Below are 13,754 nucleotides of genomic sequence, written 5' to 3' on the forward strand. Positions count from 1 at the left end.
CCCTTGTTTGGTTTCTACTGGCTGTTGTTGCATTTCATGAATCAAAATCCGTCACCGCATAACTTGAAACAGGAAAATGTTTGTCAGAAAGAAGAAAAGAGTGATACGGCGAACCCCGGAAATAAAACAAACGAGAAAAACAGAAAATACAAGAAGCGCGCCTGAACCTGGGCTGCTATTCGGCCCGTCGGCGGTTGAAGCTTTATGGACGGGCTTTCAGAAAACCCCCACGTTATAAAGCATGGAATTGGAATAGGGGGCGCCTCGCGTGCGTTACCGGCGGGCGTTGCGCATGAGCAACGCTCGTCCCGAGGGAACGAGAGTACGAGACCGGGAGGTTGCTGCTGGGCATGGCCCAAGAGAGGGAGAGAGGATAGCAGGCCAGAGATGGGCTGGGGCATGCAGTTCGGTCAGGAGTTGGGCCAGGCGAGTTGCGGCCAGGGGGGAAAGGAAAAGAAAAGGCAGGGAGGGAAAGGTGGGCTGGGTCGGGTGAAGACCATATGGGCAGAAAGCAGGCCTAGGACGAAGAGAGGGGAGAGAATAGGGCTGTGCGAGTTTCGGCAAAAGCAGCTCAAAAGAATTGGGCTGGACAGAAAGCAGGCCCAGGATCATCACGTGTTCTCTGGCCCGTGCTTCTTCGTCACCTCTCCGGAGCCGAGCATGCTTCCCGTGTGCCGGCCTTCTTGCCTCGCCGAGCCGGCAAGATTCCTCCGGCGTCCATGCAAGCACACGCCAGCTAGACGCTTAATCGCCGCACCCAACGAAATGCGCCTGATCTGATTGTGGTTGACGTTACATTCAATTGTTCTTGTTCAACTGAGTTTATGCCTTGCTCTGTATAGATTCCAGGTCTAATGTTACGGACTCGCTAACAGCGAGAGAAAAACAAAATTCACATGACAGAGCGCACATAGTATTTAGCTCATCCAACAGCCAGTCACATTAAGATTTGTGCTAGTGAGTATCACAAGATCGGACACGCTAAATTACAAGATTTGTTGAGGCGAATGAAAAAACAAAAGAAATGGCAGGTCTACAAGGATAGCACATGAATTGCAGCCGCATGCAGAGAGAAAAACATTATCAGCATAACTGTCAGAACGGGTCCATTAAGAAGTGGATACATCAACACTTCACTCTGTCCATAAACCAAGAAACCTGTCAAAATGCATGTACTACTTGGAGGAGATCGCATACACCATTATTGCCTAGCTAGTAGCTTCTGCTTGTTTTGCTCATCCATGGACCACCTTTTTTTCGCCTAAGCCATGGACAGAATGAGGAAGACGCTTTCAGAGTCAGCTTGTTAAGACCATCACTGTGACGAGGGGAACAGATCAACTTCAGGAACACCGGTGCCACCTTGAGCAGTTTTTGATTTCAAACGGAGTTAAGGTGAAGATGCTAGGGCGTTGATGACCTCTTCTGGAGGTAAACACCGCTTTGAGAAGTACCTTGATATTCCTTTCGTCTTCGGTGTACTATTGGCTATTCGTTTCATCTTCTCAGGAAGATTCTCTGGAAAAAAACAAGCAATGGTTGGTGAAATTATCAAGGACAATACTACAAGATTCTCACTGCCAGAAGTACAAGTAGAGAGTAGTACCAGGTGAGGAATTTAAGCCCAGATAGGCAAGAACCTCTTTCTTCACCTGCAGAGAAACAAGAAAAGCTTATAAAGCAGACTTTTGACCCATTTAGTCTTTTTTTCACAAAAACCAGCGACACTGATCCATCTAGCTTGTCCTCAACTATTAATCATGCTACTAATACATTTTGAACAGTCATAATGAGGCAAGGTGTGGCAAGTGCAGAAGCATTCTTACCTGCCAGTGGTTATCAACAAAGTCAGATATCTCCCTCACTTTACGGTTCAGTTGTATCTTCGAGACACTTGGAAACTTCTGATGCAGTAACTCAACCAGCTTGTTGATACCATCTCTATTTGACCGTATTACCCCAACCTGCATTCAGAAATAAATGAGGTAGAATTATAATATGTTTTAACAATGTGATCTCCAATCACACAGAACACCCATGAGTCATGACTACTTACAATTTCTGGTAGATCGGTATCCAGTATAGCAGATCCAGCGGCAGGACTACTTTTTACATTCAACTGGTTGGTTTCTTCAGCAGTTGCAAATGAACTGTCATCGACTGGTGCATCGGCAACTGAACCTCCAGGACAGATACGCATTGAAAGAACTTGTAGACAAAGCTGCTCAACCTTAGACGTTCCCTTGAGATCCCCAGCGGTTAATAATTCAGCTTTTTCATGAGTTAAGTCGGATATTACTAAAGGTTGGCTCTTACGGAGAGCCTGTTCGGTTAAATTGTTAAGCACTTTTTGCTGGCGTAGCAAAGTTCTGAATTCCTCGACTTCTGGACAATGGCTGGGTGGCAAACTACTTGCATCATCATCCTTATCATCCAATAGACTTTCTATCTGAATCCCCTGCAGTGAAAAAGCTCAAAATGCTGAATTATAGATGACTTTATTATGATGCATACTTGAGAGTCAGTATCACACTAATGCACATGAAAAATCTATTGATCTCACATATGCAAAGATAAATAGAAGTTTGTCAGCGGAAAAGGGCACTTGCACTACTTTCGTTTTATTTTTGTGAAAAAAATGTAATTTCTGCTATCTTCTTTTGAATGCATTTGCAGAAGTTGGTTCGCGTGTTCAAAGACAAAGGGAATCAGATAAGTTCTGCAGATTGGATTGGCTAAATTCATATCAGGCTATATAATATTTGCAGGTGTGTCAGTTATCTGAATACAGGCTTGGCTTTTCATCTTGCCCCTTTGTTAACATGATTTAGCAGGTGCATACACAACAACAAATGTGAATTATAGATCTACCTTACATCATTAAAAGATAATTCATTATTCAATTCTATATTGGTATACCTCATTATCGGAGAGGTAACCATCAGGCACAACAAAGCTATCTTCTTCTTCATCATCAGTAATCTTAGAATCTTCCTCCATAACCTCATCATTGTCCTTCTCACAGTCAGAAAGACTCTCACCAGGATCCTCCTGTGCAGCAAACATAACATGAGTATCTCTTTCGAGAAAATAAGGACAAGCAAGAAGCAAGACCACCAGCAATTACCTCTTCCCATTCATCATCACTATCAATTTCATAATCAAGATCAGGGTCCATCTTAAGTGGACACTTTGGACGAACAACAGCACTGCAAATAATAACAGCAAAACATGATATGGCAGTAGATTTGAAAATATTAAGAAATTGTTGATATTCTGCAGATGAAGTTAACCTTTTTTTCCTCCAAGTCCCATAATAGGCTGGCCTGTTACTTTTGGCAAATTGCAGAAGCTTTCTCTTTATTAGTCTAGCTGGCACAGAATTAGCATTGGCAGTGACATGACATTGCATCTCACTGGTCGGAACCATATCGACATCATTTACTATCTTATTTGATTCATTTTCTTGACTTGAGTTGTGGCAGGTATCTTCACTTGGAGTAGAATTTATTTCATCAAGCATGTCATCTGAGGTCTTTTGAAGCTTGAGCTCTTTAAATGCCTCCTTCTTAGGTTTGCATCTGATACCCCACCTGGAGGACCTGTTATATCTTGATAACTTTTGCCAACTGCTGATCTGCAACCTGTGACAACATTTCCATTGACCCTATGTAAGTGGCATGCCTAAAACATGTAAAAGATATCTCTCGGAAGGACTCGTGCATGTGTTGAGAAGTTACCTACTACCACAAACATTATTGCCACAAAAAACACACATAGCTTACCTCTGAAGATACTCCAAAGTCCAGTTCTCTTTCAGAGAGAAGGAAGAATCAATTAATGATGTAGCAGCTGATACCATCTCTAAGCTGGTGGTGCATGGATCAACATTGCGTGCACCTGAGTCTTTCTCTCCAGATTTATCAAGTTTTTCACCGTCCTTCTTACTTCTCAAAAAACGCTCCATCAAAGAAGCTTGCTTCTGAATGGTCAGCTGCTTCTTGAGTTGTGCAGCTTCTTTATCAAGACGTTTCTGTTCTTTCTCAGCTTCCTCTTGCTGCCTCTTTTGTTGTTTCCTCATTTCAGCTTCTTCCTTTTCACGTCGCTTCTGTTCTTTCAGTGATTCCTCTTCCTGCCTCCTTTGTCGCTTCTTAGCTTCAGCTTCTTCTTTTTCACATCTTTTTTGTTCTCTAAGCGCCTGTTCTTGCGCTTTCTTTTGTTGTTTCATCATATGATGTTCTTCTTTCTCCTGACGTTTTATTTCCTTCTCAACTTGTTTTTGCATTTTCTGCGTTAACTTTTCCTGGAATGCAGTAGTATTACATTAGTGAAAATGATGAATATGCACCATTCTGGAAAACAATTATACACTGAACCACTATAGTTCTAGATCAAACTTCAAACATTAAAACCAAAAACCCAACTTAACAGACCTATTCTGATATCCTGATTCATTTCAGATGTCATACATGATTTCTCAACTGGGAGAAACTCAGGATATAACACATTATGATTCAGCGAAAGTGTTTTTCCTGGATAAATGTGGTTGTCTTGTTTATATGTACTATGAGTTACCATAAAACCTCTGAACTAGTAAATGCAAGTTTGAGAAGATGCAGGGACTTCATATTATATGAAATTTGGCAATCTTCATAACATTTATAGAATAGATGCCGACCTAAAGTTATTAAAATACTTCAAATCTTCCAACTAAATTGAGATAACAAGAATCCATGAGATTTTTCTAAGTTTAATGCAATGGAAAGATATACTAACATTAGCAGGAGTGTTTCCATGTGGCAACTCAGAGCCATTCACACTCTCTACGGTGGCAATATTTTCATCATTTTTCACCACTTCCTGCATTGACTGATTAGCTGTCGGTTCTACATCTTTTGCATCCCTGTGTTGAAAAAATACAAATATATTAGGACTTCTAAACCATCAAGGTTCAATTAGCAAGTGCATGCCAAACGGTATAACAAGCCAAATGTACAAGGTACTCACCGTTGAGTGCTGTTCTTTTGTGACACCCTTTCTACCATTGATCTGATCCCTTCCAAGTTCAGTGCTTTGCTTAATTTTATTGAGATTTTTCTAAGTTCGTTCACTTGAGCTTCAGCTCCTGGAGATTCCAGAACTGACAAAGTTGCTGCAATAGGGATTCACTTAGTGAAGAGAAACAAAAGTTTGGAGTAGGTAAATTAACTGAGCTCTTTTTAAAAAAAAAAGAAGAGAAATTGTTTGAGTGCAGAATTTGTGTATTACATGTCGAAACCAATTCAGTTTGGCAGCAGCATTTCCAATGTAATTTAACAGCAAGACATGTTGTATATTCAGAGAATGGGGACAGCTTCAGCTGTACAAACTGAATAACTGCATTTGCCTGCAGACTATTTTCAAAAATTGACGAAATGGAAGTTCCTTAGTGATACTAACAAGAAGGAATGCCTTACAATAGATAGCAGTGATCCTCTCATGGATTTTCTTTCTGGCAGTTCTTCGTGCAGTTAAAAAACTGCGTATTCTCACAGGCATCAACTTCAAATCTCTTACCTGTTAAGTAACAACAACCAAATGAGACGCATCCAAACATAATTCGAAAAGCATGTGTCTTCAAGAAGAAAATGGTATTGAACTAACTCATTAAGACAACAAATGGTAAATTCACAGAACGGGATTTACCTCCCAGCACCAAAGAGACAGCTCTGATTCATCCTCCAATACATCAGCATCAGGGCTAGACTGCCCGTACATCATCCTCTGCCCAATGAGCAGCACAGAACTGCGGACTGAAGCCACCGAGATGGCCTCTGATTCCTTCAGCTTCTCATATGTCTCGTCCACCAGCTTGGATAGCCCAAGATTTCTCTCCTCCAGCAAGCACCCAATCATCGCGTTACTCGACAGATTGCCACCATCGAGCTGCAGCCTGTGGCCGGAAACCTCCTTGTAGTACTCGAACAAGCCTGCGAGCTCCTGCCGGCACCCAGCGACAAGAGCATCCTTCTCAGCGGCAGCAATCACCGGCCCGTTCGAAGCCCTCTTCCGCTTCAACTGCTTCTGCACTTGTACGATGGTTTCCGTCAGCGTAGCGGGAGATCCCGTGGCCGGCACCGCTTGGTTCGAGCCCCGAGTGGGGCCATCGTCGATATCCATGGCGACGCTCGGTTCGAGCTCTGCAGATCGGTTAAGCACGACAGGACCGTCGACCTGCATCTGCGACTGCTCCGACCCGTCGCGCGCCACGGCGCCGTCGCCACCGGGGGCTTCGGAGCGGGCGACACCGAGAAGCACGCCGCCGCCTTCCATTGTGGGGATTGGCGGCGGTTGGCCTAAGATCGCGGACTCGAGGGGATTTCGGTTCTCGCAGCCGCCGGATCAGGAACAACGGGGCATTCCTCAACGTATCCCCTTCAGCGGACAATCTTCTGCTCCACCTGGGTCACGATCTGGTCGGATTCAGATTATCCACGGCGAAGGAAACACCGGAACGAAACGAACAACAGTCGAGGAAATCTAGGGCTTCCTTACCAGGAGGACGAATCTCACGCCGGTGGCCGTCGGGGGAGAACGCCGCCCGCGAGAGAACCGAGATCCTTCCCCGTGGATGCGGCAAGCGTGCCTGCCTCGGTGGGGACGATAGGGATCCGGCGGCGCCGAGGGGGAACCCGCTTCCTCCGAGGCTACGGAGGCCGGAGTCGAGCGGGTCGGGGCAAGCGGCGGCGGGACGGGGAATGGAAGGAAGGCTGGAAGAATGGGGGGCGAAAGGATGGGGGGAATTGAGATTCAAGCCCGGGTTGTGCACATTAGTATTGCCCCTTTCCCGCTTCCCCGTGGCTCCAAAACGAATTCTACTCCCCCGCGCGCGCCACAGGTTTCTATTCGGTGCGTGGGAGCGGGCCTTCGCCCCCGCCCGAAATGGGGAAACGAGGCGAAAAACTGCGCGGGGCGCCAGAAGTTTCCCCGCGTCCCGTGGTTTCGTGGGCTAGCTCCCCCGCGCCAAAAATGAAATGGGCAGATGAAGCGACGACCAACTAATAAGCGAAAACAGAGCGATTCTATTCCCGATTTTGGTCCGGGGATTCGAGAATCGATTGAAACTAACTTTTGTTTGTGGTTTCTAAAATTGATTCGATGGTTTTCAGGATTTAATCGCGTACGAGTAAGATTTGGGTTGTTTGGGACAAGATTTGGAGTATGTAAGTATTGAACGGGAACTTTAAGCAAAGGTAAAAAAATGTATATTTAAAATCAGTTGGTTGAATTGCATGTTTATTCTCCCAACAAAGTGAAGTAGTGAACTAGCCACATTTTGTTCAATGCTCCGACTTGATCAACCACCCATTAGATAAATGTTCAATATGAAGAGTTTTGTTCTATAAACGCTTCCTAAATATGTGCTTTATGAAATTTTCCTAAATCGCTAAATGAGTAAATGAGTTGTTTCATAAGTAGCCGGTACAATTGCCTTCCGAGTATCCTACGTCTATATTGGTGGATGTTGTGGAAGGAAAAAAATGCTCGGGTCTTCTCCAATCACCCGAGCACGGTCATACAGGTTCTTGGGCGCATCACCGTCTCACCGACGAGGCCAAAAGTTGGGCTAGCGCTGGCCTTACTGGGGAGAGCATGTGGACTTAAACAATCGGTGTAAGGTGGTTTGTTTCCATTTCTGTCTCGGAGATCGTTAATCTCCTTCTTTCTTTTCTTTTTTCCATTTGTATTAAGCTCCTGTAAACTTGGTTCTTGCTTCCTTTCTTCATCAATGAAATGCAGCAAAGCTGATTTTCCGTCAAAATAAAAATAATAAAAATGAGGTGCCCCATGTAGCAGCCCTGTTTTTTTTAGAACACCCCATGTAGCAGTCGATCGACCTGGTCCACATATCCTTAATGGGCCGGTTTTCCCTCAGGCCCAAGCCACAAGCCTTGAACGCTGTTTTTTTTAGGGCAGGAGTCACGAGCCCTGAGATTCCTGTCTTTTTTTCGAAATATTGGGCCAAGAGTTGGCTGCCTAGACCCACTCTATTTATTCCCCCGCCGGCCCGCACGTTTCTACGCCTAGGCCTGAACCGGCCCATGCGATACTCCACGGCGCGACGCTTATCTCCTCTAAAAAAAAATCTCCCCGATCGGGGCAATGCAACGCGTGGCGCAGATTTCGTTGCTAAAATAAAAATCCGAACTCTTCCCTTTCCACGTTGACCCCAAACCTCCAATCGCCCCCCTCACGTGTTCCACAAGCGAGAGCTCTTGCCATGGAGTGCTGCCACTGCAGGAGCGCCATTCCAGGTCCCACGGCGTCTTCTCGCCGCGCCGTTCTTCTCCACCCCGACGGAGCTCGTCGCCGGCTTCTCGTACCCGCGCCTGCGTTCTGGGGCTCGGCGAGTCGGGGTCGGCTCGTGAGCTTCGGGGCGCCGCCTCAGCCTCGGTGCCACAAGATGTATGTTCCCGGTAATTCTACCTTCTTACCCTTGATTTCGATTGCAACAAACAGGGATATTGATCTATCAATTAATTCATTCACCGTAAAACTAAGAATGGTGGATTTTGCCATACGGACTGAGGCGGTGACACGTTTCAGGCTTTGGGGAGGGCTCACCAGAGAAGAAGGCGGCGATTAGTCTGCAGAACTTCTTCAATTACCTGGCTGTCAGAATTGTGCTCGCACAACTTGAGGTTGCCGGCCTTTTAAATTTTAATTATTCTCTCTGATCTGTAAACTATATTAGCAATCTTAGATTCGGTAAAAGGGACTTAGGGGATGATCTAATATCTGTTTTTCTCACAAATAAAGAGTTACAACCGAGAAGCATATGTCGAGCTGAAGGAGTTTGTAAGCCGCAACTCCGTCAACGATGCTGATACTTTCTGCAAAAAGTTGATCCGTGAGTCTCCAAGGCACAAAGCATTAGGTAAACTTGCTTACCTTTTTTTTCACATCACAAATTTAAGCTAAGGTACATACCAAGCTCTGAACGTGGCACCCTATTCCTCCATGTAGCAATGTAGTACTCCTTCTCATTTCACTTGGACTTCTCAGCTTGCCATTTCTCATGATAAACGTTAGCGTTCCACCACGAATGTACTGACATCTCTTGCCTTCTCGTTTGACCATGGGAACAGCTATGAGGATTTTGGAGGTAAGCCCCGAGAACAGTTAGGAATGTGAACCTTCTGAACTCCCCACCCTGCTTTTCCCAGGAGTTGCTCATGCATCTGCAACTGCAGGTTCGATCTGCTTATATGAAGAAAGATTTCGAATGGGACAACCTGAAGAAGATATCTTTCAAGGTTGGTTTTGCTTGCCATAGCCCTTGCTGGATTTCCACGAAAGTATAGATATGATCTTTACCATCAGAAATAGATCATTCAGTTTTGTTATTTTTGCCTTCCATGGTGCATGTGCAGATGGTTGACGATGCCAACACAAAGCTCATGAGGGATTATGTCCTGGAGATTAGTCACATCGAAGACGATAAATGATGATTTTGCATATATCATTCCTCTCAATCCGTCCACAGCTATACACTTCTCCTGTCCATGCATGATATAACTTAGACAGAACTGATCTTTTATGTGGCTTGTACATTGAACATGATATATGTAGAAGGTCAAATATACTCCAATAAGTGTCTGCAACATATAGCTTGCCCCATGTTCCCTTCTGTCAATCATGCGAACCACACGTGGGCGACTACTAGACCATTTTTTTATGTGACTTTCTATCTTCTAAATCAATTCTAACTTCCTCCAATCCCATAAACATCTCATGTTCTTTCTATCTTCTAAATCAGCTTTTTAACTTCTTCTAATCCCCTACCCATCTCTTCTGCCTATGGGAACACCATCTGAAAGCCATAGGGACAAACGAGATAAGAACAGATGTGAGATAGATGTGAGATAGATGAATGAAACGGTTCACAAATCAATGAAGATTAAGTAGCTAAGTTCCTAAATATAAGATGTCCTAATTTCGTGGCAAGTCAAAAAAAATCAAGATTGACCGCCGGTAAATTTCTTAAAGCTTGAACAAGTTTATGAAAAATATGCTAATATTTACAGTATCAAATGAGTATACTATGAAGATGTATACCATGACGAATATAATAAAATCATTTATAGCAATAAATGCTAGTAAAACATCTTATAAAAAAACAACGGAGTAGTCGGTAGCGAAGAACAAAGCTCCTTAATGATTCCTTATCTCGTCAATAGTGCTCTCTCCTTGATGATCTTGCATCTGGTGTCTCCTTCCTTGTGTTCTTCGCTCCCGCTTCTTCCTCTCTCTGCATTTACAGAATGAAGAACTCGATCGCCTATACACAGTGGCGGAGCTAGGCACTCTGTGGAGCCCGGGCAAAATGCATAATCTTCCTTCTAATCAAAAGTTTATCCATAAGAATTTATTAATTTGATCACCATCTTTACTTTAATTTATAAGGGACTGCAAATCGGGAGCCCGGGCAGCTGCCCAGGGTGGCCGGACGGTGGCTCCGCTCATACCTATACATAACTTGGAGAGTACGACAATGCGGACCCACGCCGGTGGGTACATTTGATGACCGAGGGTACAATCGCCTGCACTGTGTCACTCCCTGTGAAAGCGTCTATATTGAAATCATGTGCCGCCCCAATTGGGGTCCAATTCTTCAGAAATTGGACTTACCAGTAAGATAACTTAACAAACATTTCCCCCAATGGTAACAATTAATTTAAGAGACAAACATCAGAGCACATTAACCGTCAGAAGAGAAAGAGGAGATTCAAGGTAGAGCCTAGAACCACTTCCATCAACACGCATCGAACAGGATACCTCTGCTCCAAGTGACAACGCTCCAAGAATATGTTACTCCATCCGTCCAAATCGTATAATTCTTATTGACTGCCAAATATCAAGTTTACCAACTTTTTGACAAAAAATTCTTGATTTGGCATTGTATATGTTCCAAATCAAGATCATTCGATCCATTGTGAAACTTGCTCTGCTTCCAACACACATTTTTACAGACAAATTAAAACCGTGGATCTGTACATGCAGCTTACAATGCCGGCCAATGCAGCCATGCGATCTATACATCTCCTCTCTAAAAACCTGCCTACGAGAGTACTAGTACATACGAAACGCTCCAAATGGCAAACAAAACCAACCAAAAACCCTTCCTAAAACCAACCAATTAATCAACTTATTTCCTCCTGGAGCCCGCCGTCTGGCTGTGCAGGTGCGCGAAGAGGCCGACCATGGGCGCGGTGTTGTACGTGCACGCCTCCGTCTGCATGTAGTTGTCGCGGCTGTCCCTGAACCGGTCCCGGCCGTCCGGCCCGCCGACAATGGCGCCCACGACCACGTTCGGGTTCGCGCCCTTGCGCCTGAACCAGCCGTCGTACCCTTGGACGCACCCGATGAACCGCGCGTCGCCGCGGTGGGACACGATGGACGCGCCCCGGTGGTGCACCCGCCGCGGGAACCGCCGCCCGTACCCGACCATGTAGCTGACCCCGGCCGGGTTGTCGCCCAGGACGTAGTCCGTCTGGGCCTTGGCAAGGCCCCGCAGCTCCTCGGCCCGCGCCGGCCCATCCGGGCACCGCATCATCTGGTTCTGGTTCTGGTTCTGGTCTGCCGTGAGGTACCGGGAGTAGACGGTGCTGAGGAATGCCGCGTTGGTCACATACTGCATGTTGTTCCACTGCCTGACGAAGAGCATTCCCCCTGCCGTGCGGTTGACATTGCCGGCTTCTCCATTCTTGCCCAGGCAGGCACAGAGATAGTGCTCCGCCTTGGATTTATACGTCTCCAGCGTGGCCTTCTGCTCGGGCCGGTGGTTCCCTTCCATGAGCACCTTGGCGGCTAGGATCTGGAGGCCGGCGTACTTGACGTCCCAGCTGAACTCGTCGATGGCCCACGTGGTGCCCCCGAACTCCTCCGCCTTCTCCACGGCGTAGTCCAGGTACCGGGCCTGGCCCGTGGCCCGGTGCAGCCAGAGCGCGGCCCACAGCATCTCGTCCCCGTACCCGCTCACGGACGCGTAGTAGCTCTCCACCTCGGCGATGCTGCTGTCGTACTTGCCCCTGTGCGTGTCCCCGAACTCGAACAGCTGCCGGGCGTGGTGGAGGAGCACCTGCGCGTAGTGCCGGTTCGTGCGGCGGAACACCATGGACGCCGCGGCGAGCGCGGCGGCGGTCTCGCCCACGAGGTCCGACCCGGGGTTGTCGCGGTCCACCTTGTAGGCCTGCCGGGACGTGGTCATGTCCTCGGGCCGCTGCCAGCAGTAGTGGTCCGTGTCGCCGTCGCCCACCTCGGCCCACAGCTCGTCAGGGGCCGTGTGGGCCTTGATGAAGTAGTCCGTGCCCCACTTGATGGCCTCCAGGACGTGCCGCCACTCCTCGCCGTCGGCCCCGGCGCTCGCGATGTCGTCCGCGAACTCCATGGCGCTCCAGGACAGCATGGTCACCGTAAACGCCATGGGGAGCCCGAACTTGACGTTGTCGCCGGCGTCGTAGTAGCCGCCCACAAGGTCCACGCCTTGCTGAAGCCCGTCGGCCAGGCCCGAGTGGCCGCGCCAGTGCACGCGCTGGTTGTACGGCAGGTGGCCCGACCGCTGCGCCTCGAAGTAGAGCAGGCTGCTGTGGAGCGCCTTCTTATAGTCCAGCTCAGCCGCCGCCGCCGCCATGAATGGGAGCAACAAGAGCGTGAGCACCGTGAGGGATGCGATCATGCTGACCAATCTCGGCATGTTTGTTTAGGTTCTGTGCTGTGCTCTGCTTTTCTCTGGGTTTTAGCTGTCTCTGCTCTGTTTCTCCTGATATCCTCCTGTGGTGCCCCTTTTATACCACTCGATGTCTTCGCGCCATCTGCCGTCGACCATGTTTTAGTCAAACCCCATGTCTTAGTGAAAGCGAATTGTCAGTTAAGCCTGTCTGACTCTTAATGGCAGGTGCTAACCAATGATCACTGGATCCAACATTAGGATCTAATACAAAAGAATGTTCGATGCAGAGGTGCCTCTGTACCTGGCTGGTGATGGCTTATTCTTCCTGTCGGTAGTGAGCTGGATGCGGGGCTAATTCTGATGGAATGGGCCAATTAGAAAATTTTGGGGATAAAATAGCATTGCTAAGCAGGGTTGACTTGCATCAACAACCATGTGGATGTGGGTGCAATGCACATTCGTTTTAGTCAGTCAGCATTCTTCCGTCCAGATATAGAATGTGTTTTGGTCTGATTCCAACTCCTCAGTGAAATAATGGAACTAATTTTCTATCCATTTGATTATTTTTATTAAATCTCAATTTAATTTTTGGTGGGATTTTTACCTGGTGTTAATCGAAAGCCAAAAGTGTATTTACCTAATGTGTAGACATGGCACCAGTATATTGGCTACTCCAGGTCGAAGTGAATCCAACAGGCAGGGGGTCGATCTAGACGCTGTGTATTGTTTGTTTCCTATTTGCAAGCAGAGGAAGAGAAGCGTATTGTCCAAAGAAAACTAAGGAGTGAATTCCACATTTTATTCACTCGAAGAATTTGTGACACATTTAGCAAAACCATTTTACCCACTTCTGAGACATTTTTGTCATAGTTATACCATTATTTTTTGCCATCCTGACATAGATGCTCCATATACAATCCTACATGGCGTCTCCACACCAAACGCATGTCTTCTAAATACGTTTCCCATCAATGTTTTAAATTTTGATAGCTGAAATTTCATAGGTCGCAGAAATTTAGATAAACTTCACAAATCATTATTG

At 46.5% G+C, this 13,754-nt stretch overlaps 3 protein-coding genes across 4 annotated transcripts; 1 reads left to right on the forward strand and 2 right to left on the reverse strand.

The window, feature by feature from the left end:
* Positions 1-916: 916 nt before the first annotated feature.
* Positions 917-6,831, reverse strand: LOC100846224 (chromatin assembly factor 1 subunit FSM). The gene is made up of 13 exons (XM_010236835.3): positions 6,535-6,831; positions 5,686-6,440; positions 5,457-5,556; positions 5,008-5,152; positions 4,777-4,903; positions 3,786-4,303; positions 3,294-3,644; positions 3,128-3,209; positions 2,920-3,051; positions 2,057-2,458; positions 1,827-1,964; positions 1,607-1,652; positions 917-1,518 (listed from the first exon to the last, which is right to left on the reverse strand). Exons 2-13 carry the CDS (start codon positions 6,310-6,312, stop codon positions 1,391-1,393), a joined length of 2,796 nt encoding a protein of 931 aa, XP_010235137.2. The 5' UTR covers positions 6,313-6,440; positions 6,535-6,831; the 3' UTR covers positions 917-1,390.
* A 1,353-nt stretch (positions 6,832-8,184) lies between these two features.
* On the forward strand, positions 8,185-9,660 carry LOC100827998 (chaperonin-like RBCX protein 1, chloroplastic). 2 transcript variants are annotated; one of them, XM_010236836.3, is made up of 6 exons: positions 8,185-8,456; positions 8,587-8,681; positions 8,800-8,917; positions 9,129-9,145; positions 9,234-9,296; positions 9,379-9,660. In XM_010236836.3, the coding sequence occupies exons 1-6, from the start codon at positions 8,261-8,263 to the stop codon at positions 9,442-9,444; spliced, it is 555 nt and encodes a 184-aa protein (XP_010235138.1). In that variant the 5' UTR covers positions 8,185-8,260; the 3' UTR covers positions 9,445-9,660. The 2 variants fall into 2 exon arrangements, with proteins under 2 accessions (XP_010235138.1, XP_003572204.1); XM_003572156.4 differs by having other exon boundaries at positions 8,188-8,456; positions 9,414-9,660.
* A 1,425-nt stretch (positions 9,661-11,085) lies between these two features.
* On the reverse strand, positions 11,086-12,778 carry LOC100828301 (endoglucanase 21). Its single transcript, XM_024460395.1, has one exon. It carries the CDS (start codon positions 12,734-12,736, stop codon positions 11,189-11,191), a length of 1,548 nt encoding a protein of 515 aa, XP_024316163.1. The 5' UTR covers positions 12,737-12,778; the 3' UTR covers positions 11,086-11,188.
* Positions 12,779-13,754: the final 976 nt, after the last annotated feature.

The sequence above is a fragment of the Brachypodium distachyon genome, chromosome 3, assembly GCF_000005505.3.
Source record: "Brachypodium distachyon strain Bd21 chromosome 3, Brachypodium_distachyon_v3.0, whole genome shotgun sequence".
Taxonomy (NCBI): domain Eukaryota; kingdom Viridiplantae; phylum Streptophyta; class Magnoliopsida; order Poales; family Poaceae; genus Brachypodium; species Brachypodium distachyon.

What these genes read in the sequence shown, in the direction of transcription:
- LOC100828301 (XM_024460395.1), bottom strand. Translation starts at nt 12,736, where the DNA reads ATGCCGAGATTGGTCAGCATGATCGCATCCCTCACGGTGCTCACGCTC.
- LOC100846224 (XM_010236835.3), bottom strand. Translation starts at nt 6,312, where the DNA reads ATGGAAGGCGGCGGCGTGCTTCTCGGTGTCGCCCGCTCCGAAGCCCCC. An exon ending in GGGACTTGGAGGAAAAAAAG is followed by an intron (nt 3,210 to 3,293) that starts GTTAACTTCATC and finishes TATTATTTGCAG; the next exon opens with TGCTGTTGTTCGTCCAAAGT. An exon ending in GTGATGATGAATGGGAAGAG is followed by an intron (nt 3,052 to 3,127) that starts GTAATTGCTGGT and finishes TTTGCTGCACAG; the next exon opens with GAGGATCCTGGTGAGAGTCT.
- LOC100827998 (XM_003572156.4), top strand. Translation starts at nt 8,261, where the DNA reads ATGGAGTGCTGCCACTGCAGGAGCGCCATTCCAGGTCCCACGGCGTCT. An exon ending in TTGTGCTCGCACAACTTGAG is followed by an intron (nt 8,682 to 8,799) that starts GTTGCCGGCCTT and finishes TCACAAATAAAG; the next exon opens with AGTTACAACCGAGAAGCATA. An exon ending in TGAAGAAGATATCTTTCAAG is followed by an intron (nt 9,297 to 9,413) that starts GTTGGTTTTGCT and finishes GTGCATGTGCAG; the next exon opens with ATGGTTGACGATGCCAACAC.